This window comes from Plectrocnemia conspersa, unplaced genomic scaffold (assembly GCF_051122295.1).
Source record: "Plectrocnemia conspersa isolate PC_06_02 unplaced genomic scaffold, ASM5112229v1 ptg000005l, whole genome shotgun sequence".
Classification (NCBI taxonomy): Eukaryota; Metazoa; Arthropoda; class Insecta; order Trichoptera; family Polycentropodidae; genus Plectrocnemia; species Plectrocnemia conspersa.
In genome coordinates this window covers 24,435,001-24,452,000 of record NW_028277169.1, presented here as the reverse complement: position 1 = coordinate 24,452,000, position 17,000 = coordinate 24,435,001, and the positions used below count along the sequence as shown (strand labels likewise).

The following is a 17,000-nucleotide window of genomic DNA, read 5'->3' as shown; positions in this document are numbered from 1 at the left end:
TATATAAATTTAAAAATATTCTGGAATGATCAGTAAAAGTAAGTAAATATGTCATATCTGATCTTTTTACCGCACATATATTCTTAAAAAATAAAATATCATGAAACTAAAACTGCAATTATCAGTTGAGTGGTTTTGATGTGTATCAGCATTTAAAATTGTACACGGCCTAATTGTAAATCTTTTATATACTAAATTTATCTCCATAAAAGAGCTTTATTGTTAAAAATGTTTAAACGGACAATAATCAAATATTCATATAATGTATAATTTTTATATTCACCATACGTAACGATGCATTTATTTTGATTTATAAATTATAACGGAGCTAAGCTCGGTTAAAAAAAACTATTATAATGTTCCGAATCGACGGTATTGAACTATTTAGAGAATCGACTGAGGATAATGTAATTTTATCTACAATTACGTACTTATAAGAGGATTACAATTGGTGATAACAGTGTGAACTTGATTTTTATATATTTACGAACATATTTTATTACTCGAGAATTGAAATGATTGTGGTGCTTTAACTGGCTTTTATTTAGTGAAATTGTATTTATGTTCAAAATTTCAGAATCACTCTGTACAAATGTAAATTGTGGGTAGAGACAATAATTTTACTCTGTATAGATAATGTCCATAGATTAAGTTCAAAGGAAAATAAATTAGCACCGATTCGATCGCAACGGGACAATAATATCAATGGAATTTCAAAAATTATATCAATTATACAATAGTTATCTAGTTTTAGGAGAAATTAAATTATTTATTCAAATTGCAATAAATTCTGACGATTTTAATGTTCACAAGATATTATGTTTAGACAGTAATTGACATCATGTTTCTATAAAAATATTTTTTTATGTTTAACATATGTATACATATATACTATATATATATAATAATAGATTGAATACTGTTATTATTTACACGTTGATTAAAATGACAATAAATTAAAATTGATGTTATGTGAAATACAACTATTAATGTTATAAAAATACATGTTTATTTACGTAAGCGTTGATTTGCAATTATCTTTAGTTGACAGCACATTATCGCACGCCTAATACATATCATTTTGTACATAAGACACAAATATATATATATATATATATATATATATATATATATATATATATATATATATATATATATATATATATATATATATATATATATATATATATATACAATAATACATGTTCGTGGTCTATTCAGAAATCTATAGCTTAACTTTTTCTAACTTCAGTAATTTACATATTTAGACTAATTAGATGATAAACTATTGTTTTTTTTTTATTAAATAAATCTGTTTTATTCATCTCACTGTAGCGTCTATATAAAATACAAAAGTTTCTTTTGTACATATGAATATATAATCGCACCGAATTTTAGTCATGTAAAAAATTAACATTGATACAATTTTAAACTTTGAAATTTTAAACGTTAAGCGTGTACATATATATTATATTATAGTTATGACAATAAAGTAAAAATATAAAAAGGGTGACTTTCGACGACAATAAAGAAATTGAGTCTTTTTCATATTTTTTTCATGACACATTTTATTATAAGTCTATCTAAGACATCTTTTCGATTACGAAAAAACAACAGGTGTGCATAATTAACTATATTTTGTTAATCATGTAAAATTTTATTAATTGCTTGACCAATAAATTCACTGTATTGTTTGATGAGTTTTAATAATCCTAATCCTGTGAAAAAGTCTCTCCCAAACAAATCAAGTTATACTTAACAATTACACCTATTGGCAAATTTTAAAAAGCTTTTATGCAGTTCAATAAAAATTACAGAAGAGAGATAAAACTTATTTAAATCTTTACCATAATAGTTTATAAAAAATGGTGATGTTTATCAACCAAATACAATAAAATACTATCTGCTAAATGACTTCCATTTGAATCTTGACTTGAAGAGCTCTTGTAAAAGCTTTTTCTTTAACTAAATTAAAGAAAAAGTGACAGATCGACTGTCTGTCTGTTTTAAATAATCGAACAAGAATAAATCTATAGCTGTATTATCAACGCTTTGTTGTAAATATTGAATAATTTACACGATACAACCTAAGTGAAAGACCTTTCACTTCTTGAGAGATTTTTGTTTCTGGAAACGCAAAATTGTTGTGTATTTTAATGGTTTCATTTTATTTTTGAGCCATTAAAGGTTTCAAATAAATATTTTTTCAGGTTTGGGAACCCTAGGGGGTGATGACTTCGTAGCCAGTGAGACTTTATAACATTATATTTACATACGTTGCGACAGACGATAAATGGCCGAGCAGTGGTGGAGAAGATGGCGGTGGGATAATGTCAGTGGACCATCCTCAGAGTTCTGATTGGTGTGGCAGCGACAGTATATTCTCCGAGTGATGGTGGGGAAGCTGGCAGCGGGATGTGTGAATATATGATCGTATGTTGTCCGCGGACAGCGGGCGTCTGCTGGTGAATGCTTTATCTTCATCGGAATCCAGGCGTAAGTATCCAGGGCTGCAAAGCTTGCTGACTAGTCGCAATTATGCAGTGATCATCTAACCAAGACGAAATATGTATACGCCTTTAGAAAGCGACGTTTGCTTGATGCGCATTGTCCAAGGTCGTATTGCGTTGCAACGGGAATTTTGTGAATACGGTGATTTATTATATCCATGACTGTTTCGCAACAAAGGAATTTACTCTCAATGATAGAGAATATTTACTGTAAGAACAGAACTCGTGTTATTTGTGCGTTTTTTTCTGGTCGTAACGAGGGCTTATGCGCGTTTTCCATTCTTTACGCTATTATCTTGTTTCCTTGTTGATGGATGATCATTTTCAAATAAAAATTTATTTGAAGAAAATAACGCAATCAACGTATCTTAAAAAAATTGAGTGCTGATTTTAAATAAGTTTCATTCGTTATTCCGTAGTAAATATTTTTTTAAATATGTTTCCCAAACTTTGACTTTTAATATCTGAAAGAAAAAGATATTTAATTTTAAAATAGTAGAGCGTTTTGGCACAATCTTAAGATAATTTTATAATATTTTTAAGATAATCAGTCAAAAAAGGTGTAAGAACCTTTCTTCTGCCAAAAACCATTTGGAGCCGGTGATGTACACTTGGTGTGCATATAAAAATTAGTGATTTAAATTGGAAAAATATACGAATATTATAGCACTTACTAATTAGCACGGCGCCACACTCAAAGACCGCCATTTATTATTTATGTTGTTGGTCAAACCCAAATCTAACCTTTATACCATTATATTCGTTTAGGTTTGGATAGCAAATGGACGTTTCGCAACTGTCGAATTTGATAACTATAAAATATTTTCATTTATTTTCATTCCTTATAATAAATTTATAAACGCGCGAACGTTGATTGGCTAACAGTTCAACACTATCATTTAATTTGCACTTGTTATGGTTTCTAGTTGTCTTAACAAATGAAAAAATAAAAGAAAATGTTTCTAATATAAAAAAATACTGTAATTATAACCGTCTTTATTGATTAATTAAAATAAACTACAATTTTACACAAAACAAAGTATAAATTCAGTACAATGACACGTAAATTATTAACAATATAAAATATGATTAATTCAAAGACACTCATAAATTAACAAAACGAAGAATTGATTAAAAAAGCAAATTGTATAAACAAAGGTAAAAGCATATTTATAATACATTCACAGATTATGTATATATAAAAAAAAGTATGTAAACAAATAGTATTATCAACTAATTATAACAGTTCTTATTATTAATTGTTCAGAATAATATGTAGACATTTTAAAAACAATTTTAATTTGTGATATATAATTTTAAGAATATTTTAAAAACTTCATATATAAACGTAAAAAAGTGAGATGATCGTTATGAATTTATTATTATGTTCTGTAAAAATCATCTTTGGTGATTAGTGTATAATAAAGATAAATAATTTATGAAAAGTATTGCCGTAAATAAAGTACTTATCCTAATCGTTTAACATTTTAATACAAAAATAGCCTAAATTTAACGATTGGCATGTTCATATGTATAATTAAATACTTTCTTTAATATAAATATTGGGTATTTTAAACTCTCGCCCATAAGTGCGAAGTTCACATAAGAGGTGTTGTGATTTATAAAAAAGAAAGTCATTGAACAAACGTTCATTATCAAACTATTGTGTAAATATTCTGAATAATTAACGCATATTCTATGATATGAGGGAGGTCATAAAATTCATTAGCTGCTGTATTTATATCTACTTTTATGTATATATAATAAAATTCACTATGGATGATAAATACCATTTTGTAACTAATTTGGTTGACCAATTAAGGCACAAACTACCATATTTGTATGCGACGATATATTTTGTAGAAGTGAAAATTGAATAGTACCATAAAAGATTGTTATTATTGTCAATTTGAGATGTATATCAATATTTATATAGATAAAAAATTTAACTGCTATTTACATTTTATAGAGCTTAATCATAAAATTCCGCACGTGTTTGATCATCGGATATTGAGTAATTAAATTTAGGATAGATAGAATGGTCGATAGATTTTAATAACGGATTAACCCTAGGAGTAATTTGTACATTTCTTCAACAACAAACGTTTTAACCGTTGAGCTTTTAAACGATAAATATAAATTAATGTAGGAATCGTGGCTTTTGAAGGCACAAGTGGGTAAAACTGAGGTTCACTTTGTTATAGCAAACTAGAAAATGAATTCCAAACACACACTTACAGGTACCGGGTATCAAGTTTGCCATTATTATTGCTCGTTACGATAACAACACACAAAAACATGTAAACTAGGAATGTAACCTTTCTTGAATAAAAACAAAACATTACAAATCCTATTTACATGAGAATCATTTGTAGAATTGCTAATACATATAAAAATATGACAAGAATATCTTCGCCTAGCTAACAATGTAATATGATAATCTATAGCGTCAGATTTGATAAAATAACAATCAGATCAAAAAGTTTCTGACATTATAATCAACCAGTTTTTATGAAATTGTGCAGACCTTTAGTTGCTACCACACAAACATAATAGTCGGATTGGGAAGATTGTAGAAAAACAATTGGAAGGTTTAAAATGTCTGTCCTAAAATCAAATACATTTTGATCAAAATATCAACTTGTTTTACAGTCGGATCCATCTGGGAATATATGACCTAAAGTTGATATAATGATTTAGTACTCATAAATATTAAATTTAGGTTAATTTTTTTACTCAGATTACCTAAACTTTATTGCAAACTTAGATTTAAATTAGTCATGTAAGAAAGGAACCAAATAAGGTTTTATTTATTTATGAATTATTGTAATCAAAATCATAATTAACTATTCAATCGTTATATTCCTTCAATCTTATGTATAATATATAATAAAATAGTTGATTTTACAATACAATACAATACAATACTAGCATGTCCTGTAGGAATATCAAATAAATAAAATCAATGCAAATCAATACTAATGTGTGTAAAAATATATATACATAAAACGTCTTACCGGACTATTTAACATTTATAGGCACTCACAACAAGCTTCAAAAATAACATGTAAAAAAGGGCCACATCATCGGCAAACTAAATTAACCAGTCGTTTTCATTAAATAGCACACTTATCCGACGTTACGCGCATGCCGAAAATCATTCAATACTTGAAAGGATAAAATAAAACTGTCACTGACTCGTGATTAAACGCTATAAGCTCTCTTCTCTTATATAAGTATATACATATACAATAATGACAAATTAAATACGGACGTTAATTTATATAAATGCAGTTTCATTCACGCATCCGGACTAGTGTTTAAATATATATATGAGTTGGGATATCGTCGTATAATTTCGCTTTGGTTTGACCGATATAGATAGCCTAATCGTGATTCAAGGCTTCACATAAAGAGAAGGAAGCCCATTGATTATATTAATGGATTACCGTATATCTACCTCCTCAAAACAAACCCATACGTTGAGATTCTATGAAATTGATAGAACTTCAATAAAATATGTACGTTTATCAAAAACCGTAGTAGATATACATTATGTTTGTGTACTTGAACGTCTGACATTGAAAGAAATTAGGCAGCTATATATATATTTATGTATATATAAAAATAATAATATAATAGTCAGTCTATTTAAAAAAACGACGCACAAAATCAACTTCTCAACTGTACAATTCATTCACGCTATTCTTGATAAAAACGAGATGTTATGTCGGTGTCCCGAACCAACTTAAAGCTACGATTTTGGGCCCAACTATAGAGAAAAAGATGCCGGCGACAAGACCGCTGATTAAAGCAGCTGCAGCGAACATTCCAGCTTGAGGCGCATATTGAGGTTCCACTTTACTGTAATCAAACAAATGTAATTTAATTACAAACCGTATAATTTAATTATTAGCTAATTCAATTTATAAGACTTACCCTCCGACATACATCATGCTCAAAGAGCTAAAGTGACCGCTGGACCACGCCATCAAAATAGCAATGATCCAGTACACCCAGTCGTTGTAAATATAAACGGGTAGAGTACGCGTGACATCGAGCGGTAGATAGTTGCAAAAGTAGAATAAGGGCAAAAACAGTAAACGAGCCCACACAAATAAAAACAAAAATCTTGGTCCAGGCTGAAAAGCAAAAGTATATATTAAAATTTACAATATAGAAAAAAATACTTGTAAATTATTAGTAAAACTTGTTAATAAATATTCTTATTGATTAGGTTTAATTATTCCGTACAATATCATAGAGAGCCAATATATGGGCTTTCGTAGTATTGGCAAAAATACTTTGAGCCAATATATTGGCTGTTCAAAATGTCTGATTTACGAAAAATTAATAAATAATATTTTTCCATATTTGTTTCTTTAATTTATAATAAATCAACATCCCATATATTATGAAACATAGTGCCCTTTTTCGTGCATCATTTTGTTTATTTTTATATAAAAATATGCTATTTAAGCATTATTAGCTCGAATATATAAAATCACAAACAAATATGTACCATAAAGCTACTCATTAAAAGTTTTGTCTATTTTTAATTATGAAATATATAAAATAATGTGACATTAACTGCAACGTTTCATTTGACCTTCGATTTGACGTATTTTAGTTTTTAAAAATATACCTAACATCAGTTTATATAAACATAGATATACCTTGTGGATTTTTTAATTTTTGTAAAACGGTACAATTTTGTATTTCTGCAAGCGATGTTAGTTTTCTTCGTTCGCAGGTAGAGTACGCTCGGGATAAGGATTCCGGTTTGTTATTGTGTGCGTGAACTGTGTGGCTCAAAACAATTTCGCTCAGAATATTTAATTTTTTCATTTTAAAAGAAAATATATGTTTATTTAACATGCATACATCTGAGCTAAGTTGAAAATTTCAACGGACAATTAAAAATATATTATATAATCGTAGAAACCAGACATTGATGTCATTAATTAAATATTTGCAAAATTCAAAATCTTTCACTAGTCAAAAAAATAATAAAGTCTTTAGCTGTTCTTCAAAAGCAAAAAGATATAAAATGGGGAAAAAAATTATTCGCAGATTGTTTAATGGGTCGACGACTCTATTAAATCATTAGAGTCCATTGAATAAATTAAAAATTATCATTGGCGCAACGATAAGAATAATAACTTTTTTAAGCCTTACAGAGAATAGTGTAAAAAAACCAACAACGTACGGATTAATGGAAAAATAATAAAAATATTTTAATCCACGGGTAAGAGAACGAATAACTTACAGTGTATATTTGAAGCCTTGATATCAATTAACCCAGATATGCCCAAGAAATTTTGTTCTCTTAAAATTTTATTTATAAATAAAAAACAGTGGCACGAGTTTAGTGACCTACCCATGGGACAGTGGGCATATCTGGATTAAACCAATATCAACACAAAATTATTAAAAATAAATCACTAGAGAAGATCGAACTTCTGTGCCAAACTGCACTTTAATGACGTATACAAGCGTTGACGAATCAGCGACTGTCCTTAAAAGAGAAAGCGAGACAACGAAGTACACGCTACATCGCTTCTCCCTCTCATATACATGTACACGCACACAATAACAAACCGGCATCCTTATCCCGAGCGTACTCTAGATACATATATCTAAAACTAAGCGGCATGTCTTTGTTATTTGTGTATATTTACTTATATATGGTTAAAACCTTTTTTGGTCCCATAAATATTTTAAAATGGGTCGTCGCCGTATTGTGTTAATTTATTGTTATGGATTGTCAACCAGTGGTACTTGAGAGAACAAAAAAAAATTAAAATGTAATTTAGAGAAATGTAAGTATTTGTTCTGGATTTCTTTGTTTTTGGTATTAGTTTATTCATATTTATGCTCTACATATATAATTTTAATTTTTAAAAAGAATTTAACATTTTTCATTTTTCCCGAGCTGGCGACATACCTAATACGTAAACGATTACGAGTGCAAAGGGTTAACCTACAGTTAGAATTTTTTTTTTTTTTTATGATAAGACATATGGTTGTTATTTTTAAAAGCATTTGATTTTGCTTATTAGTTTTGTTGCATTAAGGATCGAAAGATGTCGTTCACATTTATATATCTGAGCTGTATATTTTTTTCGGGTATATTCTTATTATTATTATTTATTTATTTATTTTTGTAATTATTGTTTCTTAAAATTTATTTTGTACAAAAATATTTTTTTTACATTCTTGAGGTATAAAAACATTTTAAATAACGAACCATGGCTAGTGGAAGAATATGATAATAAACGCTTGGAAAAGTTTGCTATTATTTCAGCGATACTGAGACTTCAGCAGAATCCTAAAAGTGAACCGATATTCTACTGAAGACAGGAAATACATATAAAGAAAAATATTTGTGCATCCGATGCAGGGACATCACATGGGGAGTCAGGTGGGGACATTTGCCCCCCCCTTGAATTTTGTCAGAAAAATACATGTCATTTAATGAAATACCATTTAAATATCAATTAATTTAAAAAAACAACCATTGACTGGCTAACTTTACCTCCCCCCCATAAATAACGTTAAATAAAATGACGTCCCTGATTCTAAACCAGAAATTCAGAAAGTCTCAAATCTACTCTGAAAATATTTTTAAAAATATGTAATTTTCAATGAAATCATATCGGAATATATTTTCACCAGTAGATATATTTTTACCGTTGAAAATATAATTTATGACAGGTGCAGATTTCAACTTTTCCATACGTTGTAATATAAACATTTACATACTTATTATTTATTTACATGCAAGGTATAAATGTTTATACATTTAATACAATAAATACATTTTCACCAGTAGATATACATTACTAGCGAAAATAATTTAACTAATATGCATTAATATGCAACTCTAAAATGTCTATAAAACGCAATTTAAAAGTTGTGAAACGTCTATTTGCTGTTCAAACCCAAACCTATTTTAGAACTTTCATTTGTCCAAAATAAAAACTAAGCAAAGTAATCCCTCAGGGGAAAATAAGCAGATGAAAAAATACAGACAGACATCGTATCACATATTTGATCCATAGCTTGTCTGCACTTGGATATTACTATTATAAAATATGATAGCTAACTTTACCGATATTACTACAGACTCCTGATATGAGCGTATCGGTCAAAGTATATTTAAACCAAATCTTGGTCAATAGGAGAGCGCAAAAACAATTATCAAAAATTCACATCAAAAGCAATAAAATCGTGTCAGCGCCGTCGCAGTGGAGACGCTCGGTAACGAGCGTTCCCACTGTGACGGCACGATTTTATTGCTTTTGATGTGGATTTTTGACTTCTGAAAAGGGATAATTGTTTTTTGCGCTCTCCTATTGACCAAAACTTGGTTTAAATATACTTTGACCGATACGCTCATATCAGAAGTCTGTAGTAATATGCTTTACTCGATTCTTGTAATATTGTATTAAAAAGTTTTAATACGAATGCTGGATTACTAAGCATTTTCACTGCACCAGCAACGGCACGATTATATCGTTATTGCCAGAAAATGCATGCCATTTAATAAAAAAATACTATGAATCCTAATGAAATCAAAACATTAAAAATACGATCACCGACTAAAAGCTGAAATGATGGCATGGCTTTAGAATGATTTAGAATTACAATGCGATAGTCGATTATATGTTTCTAAGAGCATTGCGATTTGACGACTCCATTGCTCAAGATGAGAGAAAAAACGGATATCTCAAAATTCGCGTTTCAAGTATTTTTTTATCGTAATTTATATTTTATTTATAAAACATCAAAATATAATAAAAAAAATATGTAAATATTCTATATTACAACTTTAAGCGACAAGGACCGAGAACGTAAATAATTTACGTGCGACCAACGGCGGGTTAAAAGAATCGCTGATGCGCATATACTTCATTTTATGTTGAGTAAGATTATATAAATAATTTTACATATATTCTGATAATGGAATTTTCATTTGAAGAATGGCAGATTATACATTTTTAAAAAATAAAAATAAACATTTATTATTGTTATTTAAATGTGATGAATCAGGTAATCAATTCTCAGAAAATATTGTATTGTTTTGTTATTATTGTAAAATTGCATTACAAAATCGTCCATAATACTGATTTATAACATTTTTGCATTTTTCTAAATAACTCAGTTTTTTCCCTTATGTCTTTTTCCTTACTCTAGGAAACATTTATGCATATTATGAAATCATTCAATATATACAAGACAAAAAGAAAATACAATCTATTTTAACTTATTTAAAATAAAAATAATTAATTAACCTATAGTAATTTTATGCAAAAAAATATTACCCAATTAGTAATGCTAGCTGTTAAACTTCCAACGGTAGCGCCGATGTTGAAAGTAAGGAAACACATCACCGTCGCGTATAACCTCTCAGGAACCCAAAAGTCAGGAGATGATGGTTTTATATCTACAATTAAAAGTCGTTTTATAAATGTGATAATACAATAAAAAACAAGTTATATTAAACTAATATACCGGACTGAATAGCCGGAAAGACGCTCAAGGTAACAAAGAACACCATGAACACATTTAAAAGCTGGGGAAAAGCCTTGAGGAATATTTTTCCGAACGGTGGAGTCTCTCCTGAGCGCGAATTGCGAGCTGCCGATTTCGCAGCCATCAACTCGTGATACCTATAGAAACGCTGAAAGCAAAAAGAGACGTAAATAAAACGTTTTAATTATGACAAAGTGTGATTTTATGTATTACGTTTAATGGAAGAGCAAAGTACGTATCGAAGCACGCAAGGAGCACAAAGAGAGCTGTTAAGAAATAGTATATTGCTGAGGTTTTAACGCTAGGAGCGAATTCAGACGCGATAGCGGATGCTATAGCTGTGAAAGCTCCCGATATGTTGCTGCCGAGAACCACAGCGCCTGTATAACTGGGCGGCAAGCGAGCTGCGACTCCGTAAACGGAATTTTGAAAGATTCCGTTGAAACCTGTAATGAAGTATTAGTGTAATTTTTCTGGCGGTAACATTGTTAAGTTATTTTTATTTACCGTTTAATAAGACGACTGTGAGCATTGTCAGCCAAAAGAAGACGTTAGACCATTTAGACGTGTCCAGCATGGCGAGTATCACGGTCAAAACGAACAGTAATACTTCTAATAATATAGACCATACTATTCTTCGCGTCAGGCTTCCTCTATAATGTTAAAGTTGATCATTAAATAGTGCAACGTAAATATGTAGTGATAATAGTACAACGGATTACTAACTTTATTTGTACAAACACATTAACCCAATTGAATAATAAATTAGGTATTTGTGAACACAGCCCGAGATAAGCTAAAAATTGTCCAGCATAATACGAATGTTCTCCTGTATACTCTTCGCTTAGCTGCAAAAATAAACATTAGTAAAATTATGACATATTACATAAAATATAATTTATCTCATAAAATGTACCATCAATCAAAATAATTTTATTTTATTTACAAAAAAATATTTACGAACAATTAGTATTGAAATAATTCATATATGAAGACCTCGATCAAGGCAATAACATACCTTACAGTTATATTATCTATGAATTTGTATGTATGCATACGTATATATTTGTATGTATTTTAAAATTGTAATATATTTTATACTGCTTTTGGTAATTGTGATGCATTAGGTTGACCTGTCAGGTCACGGTGGTCATAATTTTAATAAATTAATAAATATGTTGTTCGTATTCTGAAGTCTCATTTTATGCCTAATATATGGCATTTTGCAAAATCCGACAAAGATTTTTTCCCTTTTGCGTAGATTGAATATTTACGACCGAAAAGTTTTCATTAGTATTATATTTGGTGAGTGTCCATGTAAATTTTTTAATTATTAGTAGCGTAATTTGAAAATTGCGATTATTTGTCACTTTTTTCAATCGCGCCAATATGCTAGCTGTATGTGTGTTTTTTCGATATGATATTAGTGACATTTAGCTAAAGGGCTAAACATATACGTTACAGTAAATATGCAGCTTTTTTGTATGAATTTGAAATGATAAACATAAAATTGTGCACACGGTATTCAATGTGTTAATTTCATAGAAACAAGATAACCTCTATATTTTTAAAAACAACATTGTTGTATTGGCGAGAGAAAACTATTGCTGTAATCATATTTTTATTTTTCATTATAAAAATAATCGCTTTTTATTTATATCTATAAAAATTGGTCACTATAAAATAGTACGAGTGTTCTAAAATACTATTCATTTTATTTACATTTTTCTTTTAACACTCTTTGTGAATAATGATATCGAATGATTTAGCTGGGCTAATAATTTAAAGTAAACCTCATAAATCAACAACATTTATGGCATATACTATAATCGGAATCAAAATTACAAACTTTATTGTGTATACAATCATTAAACGAACTACTTTGCAATAGAATCAACAGTTAGTATGTCGTAAACTTTGATAGCAAGTCAAAAACTAACCTTGTAATCGACAAAGTAGCTCTTTGCCGTGATGAACATGTTCCATGGCGTCAACGTGCCAACACCGTGAAGCACCAGAATAAGATAAACCATATAAAAGCTATCCCTAGGCGGATCGACTTCCAAAGCGGCTGTCTCCATCGTCACGCCTGAAACAGAAACCGTACTACTATACAACGGATATTGCCACATACCCATTGGACAATTAAAACAAATATTTGATCAGGTGTCTTAGTTTATTAAACACAACTCAACTGCAACACCTATTGATGCGTAAAATCTTTCGGACACACTGCGTTAATATCATATAAAATTTGAAACAATGAACAATGCTGACAGTAAAAATTGCATTTCTTGGAATTTCTTACAAATTTTGCTATTTATATTTTTTTGTTTGGCAGCAAATATTTCTATGGCTCAAGTGAAATTGTGATGATGACACAATTTCTTAATTTTTTTAATAATAGTAACAGATTAAAGTTACCTTTGAGGTTTAGCTGATCATTGGGAAGGTTGCAGCTTTCCCAAGCAGGCGTTAACCTCACGGGCTCGGATGCCAAAAATGGTGTCTTTTCGGCGTTCATGTCGCTGCCGCCTATAATAAAAAAAAATTTATAAATTTATATATAAACATATTAATAATCTAATTTTTTCATGAACATATATATATACAGGTTAGTAAACAATACAAAATGGCATTTTTAATACTAATATATCTTTTTATATAGAATAAAATTGTAACATAATCATGAATACAATTCATTAGTATTGAAAAACGATGAAATCTGCGAATAATTTTCATAAGATCAATAAAATCTGAAAAATGTGGAAAAACTAATAAAAGATTATCTTTTTGAAAAAAACCTTGTACATATATATATTACTAATACATATATCAACCATTTTAAATCCAATTTTTGTAATGAGTCATAAATATTTATACAAGTCCATTAAAAAAATCCTGTTAGTCATCATTGACTATATTTCTTTAATGACCTATATGAAGTATTGAAATCCTTTTCACACTATCCAACTTAAATATAGCAATGTTATCAAATCCTTAAATGCGTTTATGTGTAAACATATATGTTTAATTATTAACCAATGCATGCAATCGTTAAATATAATTGATCCGATTAAACTTTTCTATCATTTATCGACACGGTAAACCGAAACATAGCCGTCGATTCAGTTAGAAATCGAGCTAAATCAGTATATTCAGATCAAAGTGTTAAAACTGTTTAATATATATTTGATAATATATGTGTTATAAAAAACTGAGAGTTGCATGAAACTAGCGTTTCCCCGACTTACAATGTTCCTTCGATAGTTTAACCTGTGCGTGCGCTTCTCTCGTTCGGCATCGGGCTGATGGTAATAAGGCCGACGCTACTTTATCTATATTACAAATAGCTACATCAATTTAATAACGTTCAATACAAAGTTCACAGCATCCATTATAAAATGCGTATGTACATAAACAACAATAGACAAAAAAATAATTACGATAACAAGTATTGGACGATTCTTCGGTGGATTTGTACCATTCTGAAATTAAATATTTAGACGTCAATCGATTTTTAGAAGAATTTTCCATACTTACGACAACACTGTCACAAAACCATTTGCCACTCATTTTGGGAAACACTTATATTTTATTATATAAGTGTTCATAAAAGTCATAAAAAGTGTGCAATAAGATTTTTATCAATGGACTAAAATATATTTTTTATGTGTTTTTATATCTGGCAGATAAATAAAAAAGCCTTGACCAATTAACTATAAAAAGTCAAGAATCAAGATATTGCATAATATTATTTTTAGATCAGAATAACAAATAAAATGTTAAATTATATTTCAATATATTTATGTATACTATGAACTATGCTTAAATTGTGCTAATTTTGTAAGTCGCGTCATAATTAATTTTCATTCTAAGGTTATCGATGTGTCACGCTTCAGTTAATAAACTACAAATCGAGCATTCTCTTACAGTCATGTAATTTAAATAGCATATCTGTTATTATTATGTGATGAGATTTATTATATTTGAATCTTAAAAAAATATCATATGTTTTATAATGTCACAAGTCATAAAATTTAATGGAGGTCAAATAATAAAAAAAACGAATTAACTCAATATTCTCAATGTTTATATTGAACTTGATATTTCGCGAATCAAAGCTCAATTACTTTGATACATGGCCATGATGCAGATGTTTTGGGCATGTATCATATGACGTTTTGATCGAATAAGTGGATGATTATTCAGTTTGATGGTATCAGTCATCTAAGTGGCTAACGGTGTTTGGAAGACGATGTATCGTATTATGATATTGCTCAGCTTTCAATTTTACGACAAACAGTAATCGAAACTCACTTCTTCGGGCCATGATGACGGCTTCGTTAGATCTTTGGCTGTGTAGCAAGGACTTATCTTCGCTCATTTCTGTATCTGTAACAATAATAAAAACATAGATTAAAAATTTGAAAATGTATATTACATAAAAATCTGGAATATGAATTATGTGACATTATTTAATGGTAGCAGTTTGGCTACTGCATTTCAACATGCAACAAAACGGAGCCGTGCTGTCATTAATTTTTTGAAATTCAATAACGAATAAAATTTCAGTACGGTAATGTATGTCAACTAGGGATTCCAACTCAGATATTCGGCCCTTTTTTAACTATTCGATATCCGGATATTTGGGTAAATATCCAAATTGTATTCATAATAATTTTTAATGAAATATTTTACAAAATCAACGAAAAATCACGTCACGATTTGTTCACATTTAATAATGAATTTCAAAGTTTTTTTAGTTATGGGTCTAAATATGTTATCTAATCCATTTTTATATTTTTTATTAATTTTTATTTATTTAAATTTATATTTTTATGTGTAATACTTCGTAAAACCTTAAAGTATGTGAATTTTATATAAACTATAGTATGTTTTTAGTTTCATATAAAACATGATGATTTTGAAGGTGATGCGTTTTTTTGCACGCTACTGTATGTCATTACATGCTTAGGGGAGATGCTAACAAACAATAATCAACACGACTTAGATTGTTTTTCTAACATCTAATATCTATGTAAAAAATGGTTCTAACACTAGGTTTACGGGTATCATTAAAAATAGGTATATAGTAACTAGATTTTCAAAAATAAGAAGTTTCCGAAAATAAAAATAGTGTTAATATATTTGCATTGTTCAAATATAAAAAGTTGTAAAAAACCCAGAAAAAATACTTTCTGATACAAATCAAATCAGAAACCTGTCAATTTGACGGGTATCGTAAATCTAGTGTTACACCTTTTTCGGTCAATAAATTAATAGACAAAAAAAAGGGTTTAATTTGACCACAAGTACAGAGATTTGTTAAGCAATGGTGACTAGGGTTTGCAATACCGATATTGGGGCAAAAATCGACATTCGATACTACCGGTCCTGGAAACTAAAATGATGCTTATTGTAGGTGATTAACCAGTATTAACTAGTATTATTAGCATAGGATATCAAAGAATAATATTATGCAGTATTTACGTATTTTTTATTCTATAATATTCACATAAAAATTTATAACTTAAATTTAATTAACGTTTAACATGAGTAGAAATAGATAAATATCCGAGAAATAAATTTTTCGAAAATAAATATTACCGAGATATTCTAAAATAAATATATAAAACATGCAATAATTAAAATAAAAATATATAAATAAACCACATCCTAATCACAGAAATAACACAATCATCAATCACACAAATCGGTTTTTAGAAAAAAATATGTCGCATTTAGAACAAACAGATTTATAATTTTCTACGCACTTCTTTTTCATAAGATTCTTTCGGATAATCGTAACTGATAAAAAGTGATGAGTAGTGGAATATATTTTATTGGAATAAATTAGCTAGTGGTGCTCTGGCTCCTGGTATAAAACTTGTTAAAGATGTTTTTTCTCGATTTAGTGTTCCAAAAAAAAAGGTTTGCCAATTGCATTTT

The 17,000-nt window shown here is 28.9% G+C and overlaps 1 protein-coding gene across 2 annotated transcripts in view; it reads right to left on the bottom strand.

The window, feature by feature from the left end:
* Positions 1-3,489: 3,489 nt before the first annotated feature.
* Ent2 (Equilibrative nucleoside transporter 2) overlaps positions 3,490-17,000 on the bottom strand; it is a 19,439-nt gene continuing 5,928 nt past the window's right edge. Inside the window, exons 2-13 of one of the 2 annotated variants that reach the window (XM_088186726.1) lie at positions 15,369-15,443; positions 14,495-14,536; positions 14,303-14,386; positions 13,473-13,583; positions 12,989-13,137; positions 11,775-11,896; positions 11,556-11,701; positions 11,262-11,494; positions 11,028-11,196; positions 10,838-10,959; positions 6,450-6,652; positions 3,490-6,374 (exon numbers count right to left, since the gene is read on the bottom strand). In XM_088186726.1, the coding sequence (XP_088042852.1) occupies positions 6,236-6,374; positions 6,450-6,652; positions 10,838-10,959; positions 11,028-11,196; positions 11,262-11,494; positions 11,556-11,701; positions 11,775-11,896; positions 12,989-13,137; positions 13,473-13,583; positions 14,303-14,386; positions 14,495-14,536; positions 15,369-15,435 (1,587 nt within the window). In that variant the 5' untranslated portion in view covers positions 15,436-15,443 and the 3' untranslated portion in view covers positions 3,490-6,235. The remainder of the gene's footprint in view (positions 6,375-6,449; positions 6,653-10,837; positions 10,960-11,027; positions 11,197-11,261; positions 11,495-11,555; positions 11,702-11,774; positions 11,897-12,988; positions 13,138-13,472; positions 13,584-14,302; positions 14,387-14,494; positions 14,537-15,368; positions 15,444-17,000) is intronic. The other variant, XM_088186728.1, reaches the window with a different exon arrangement.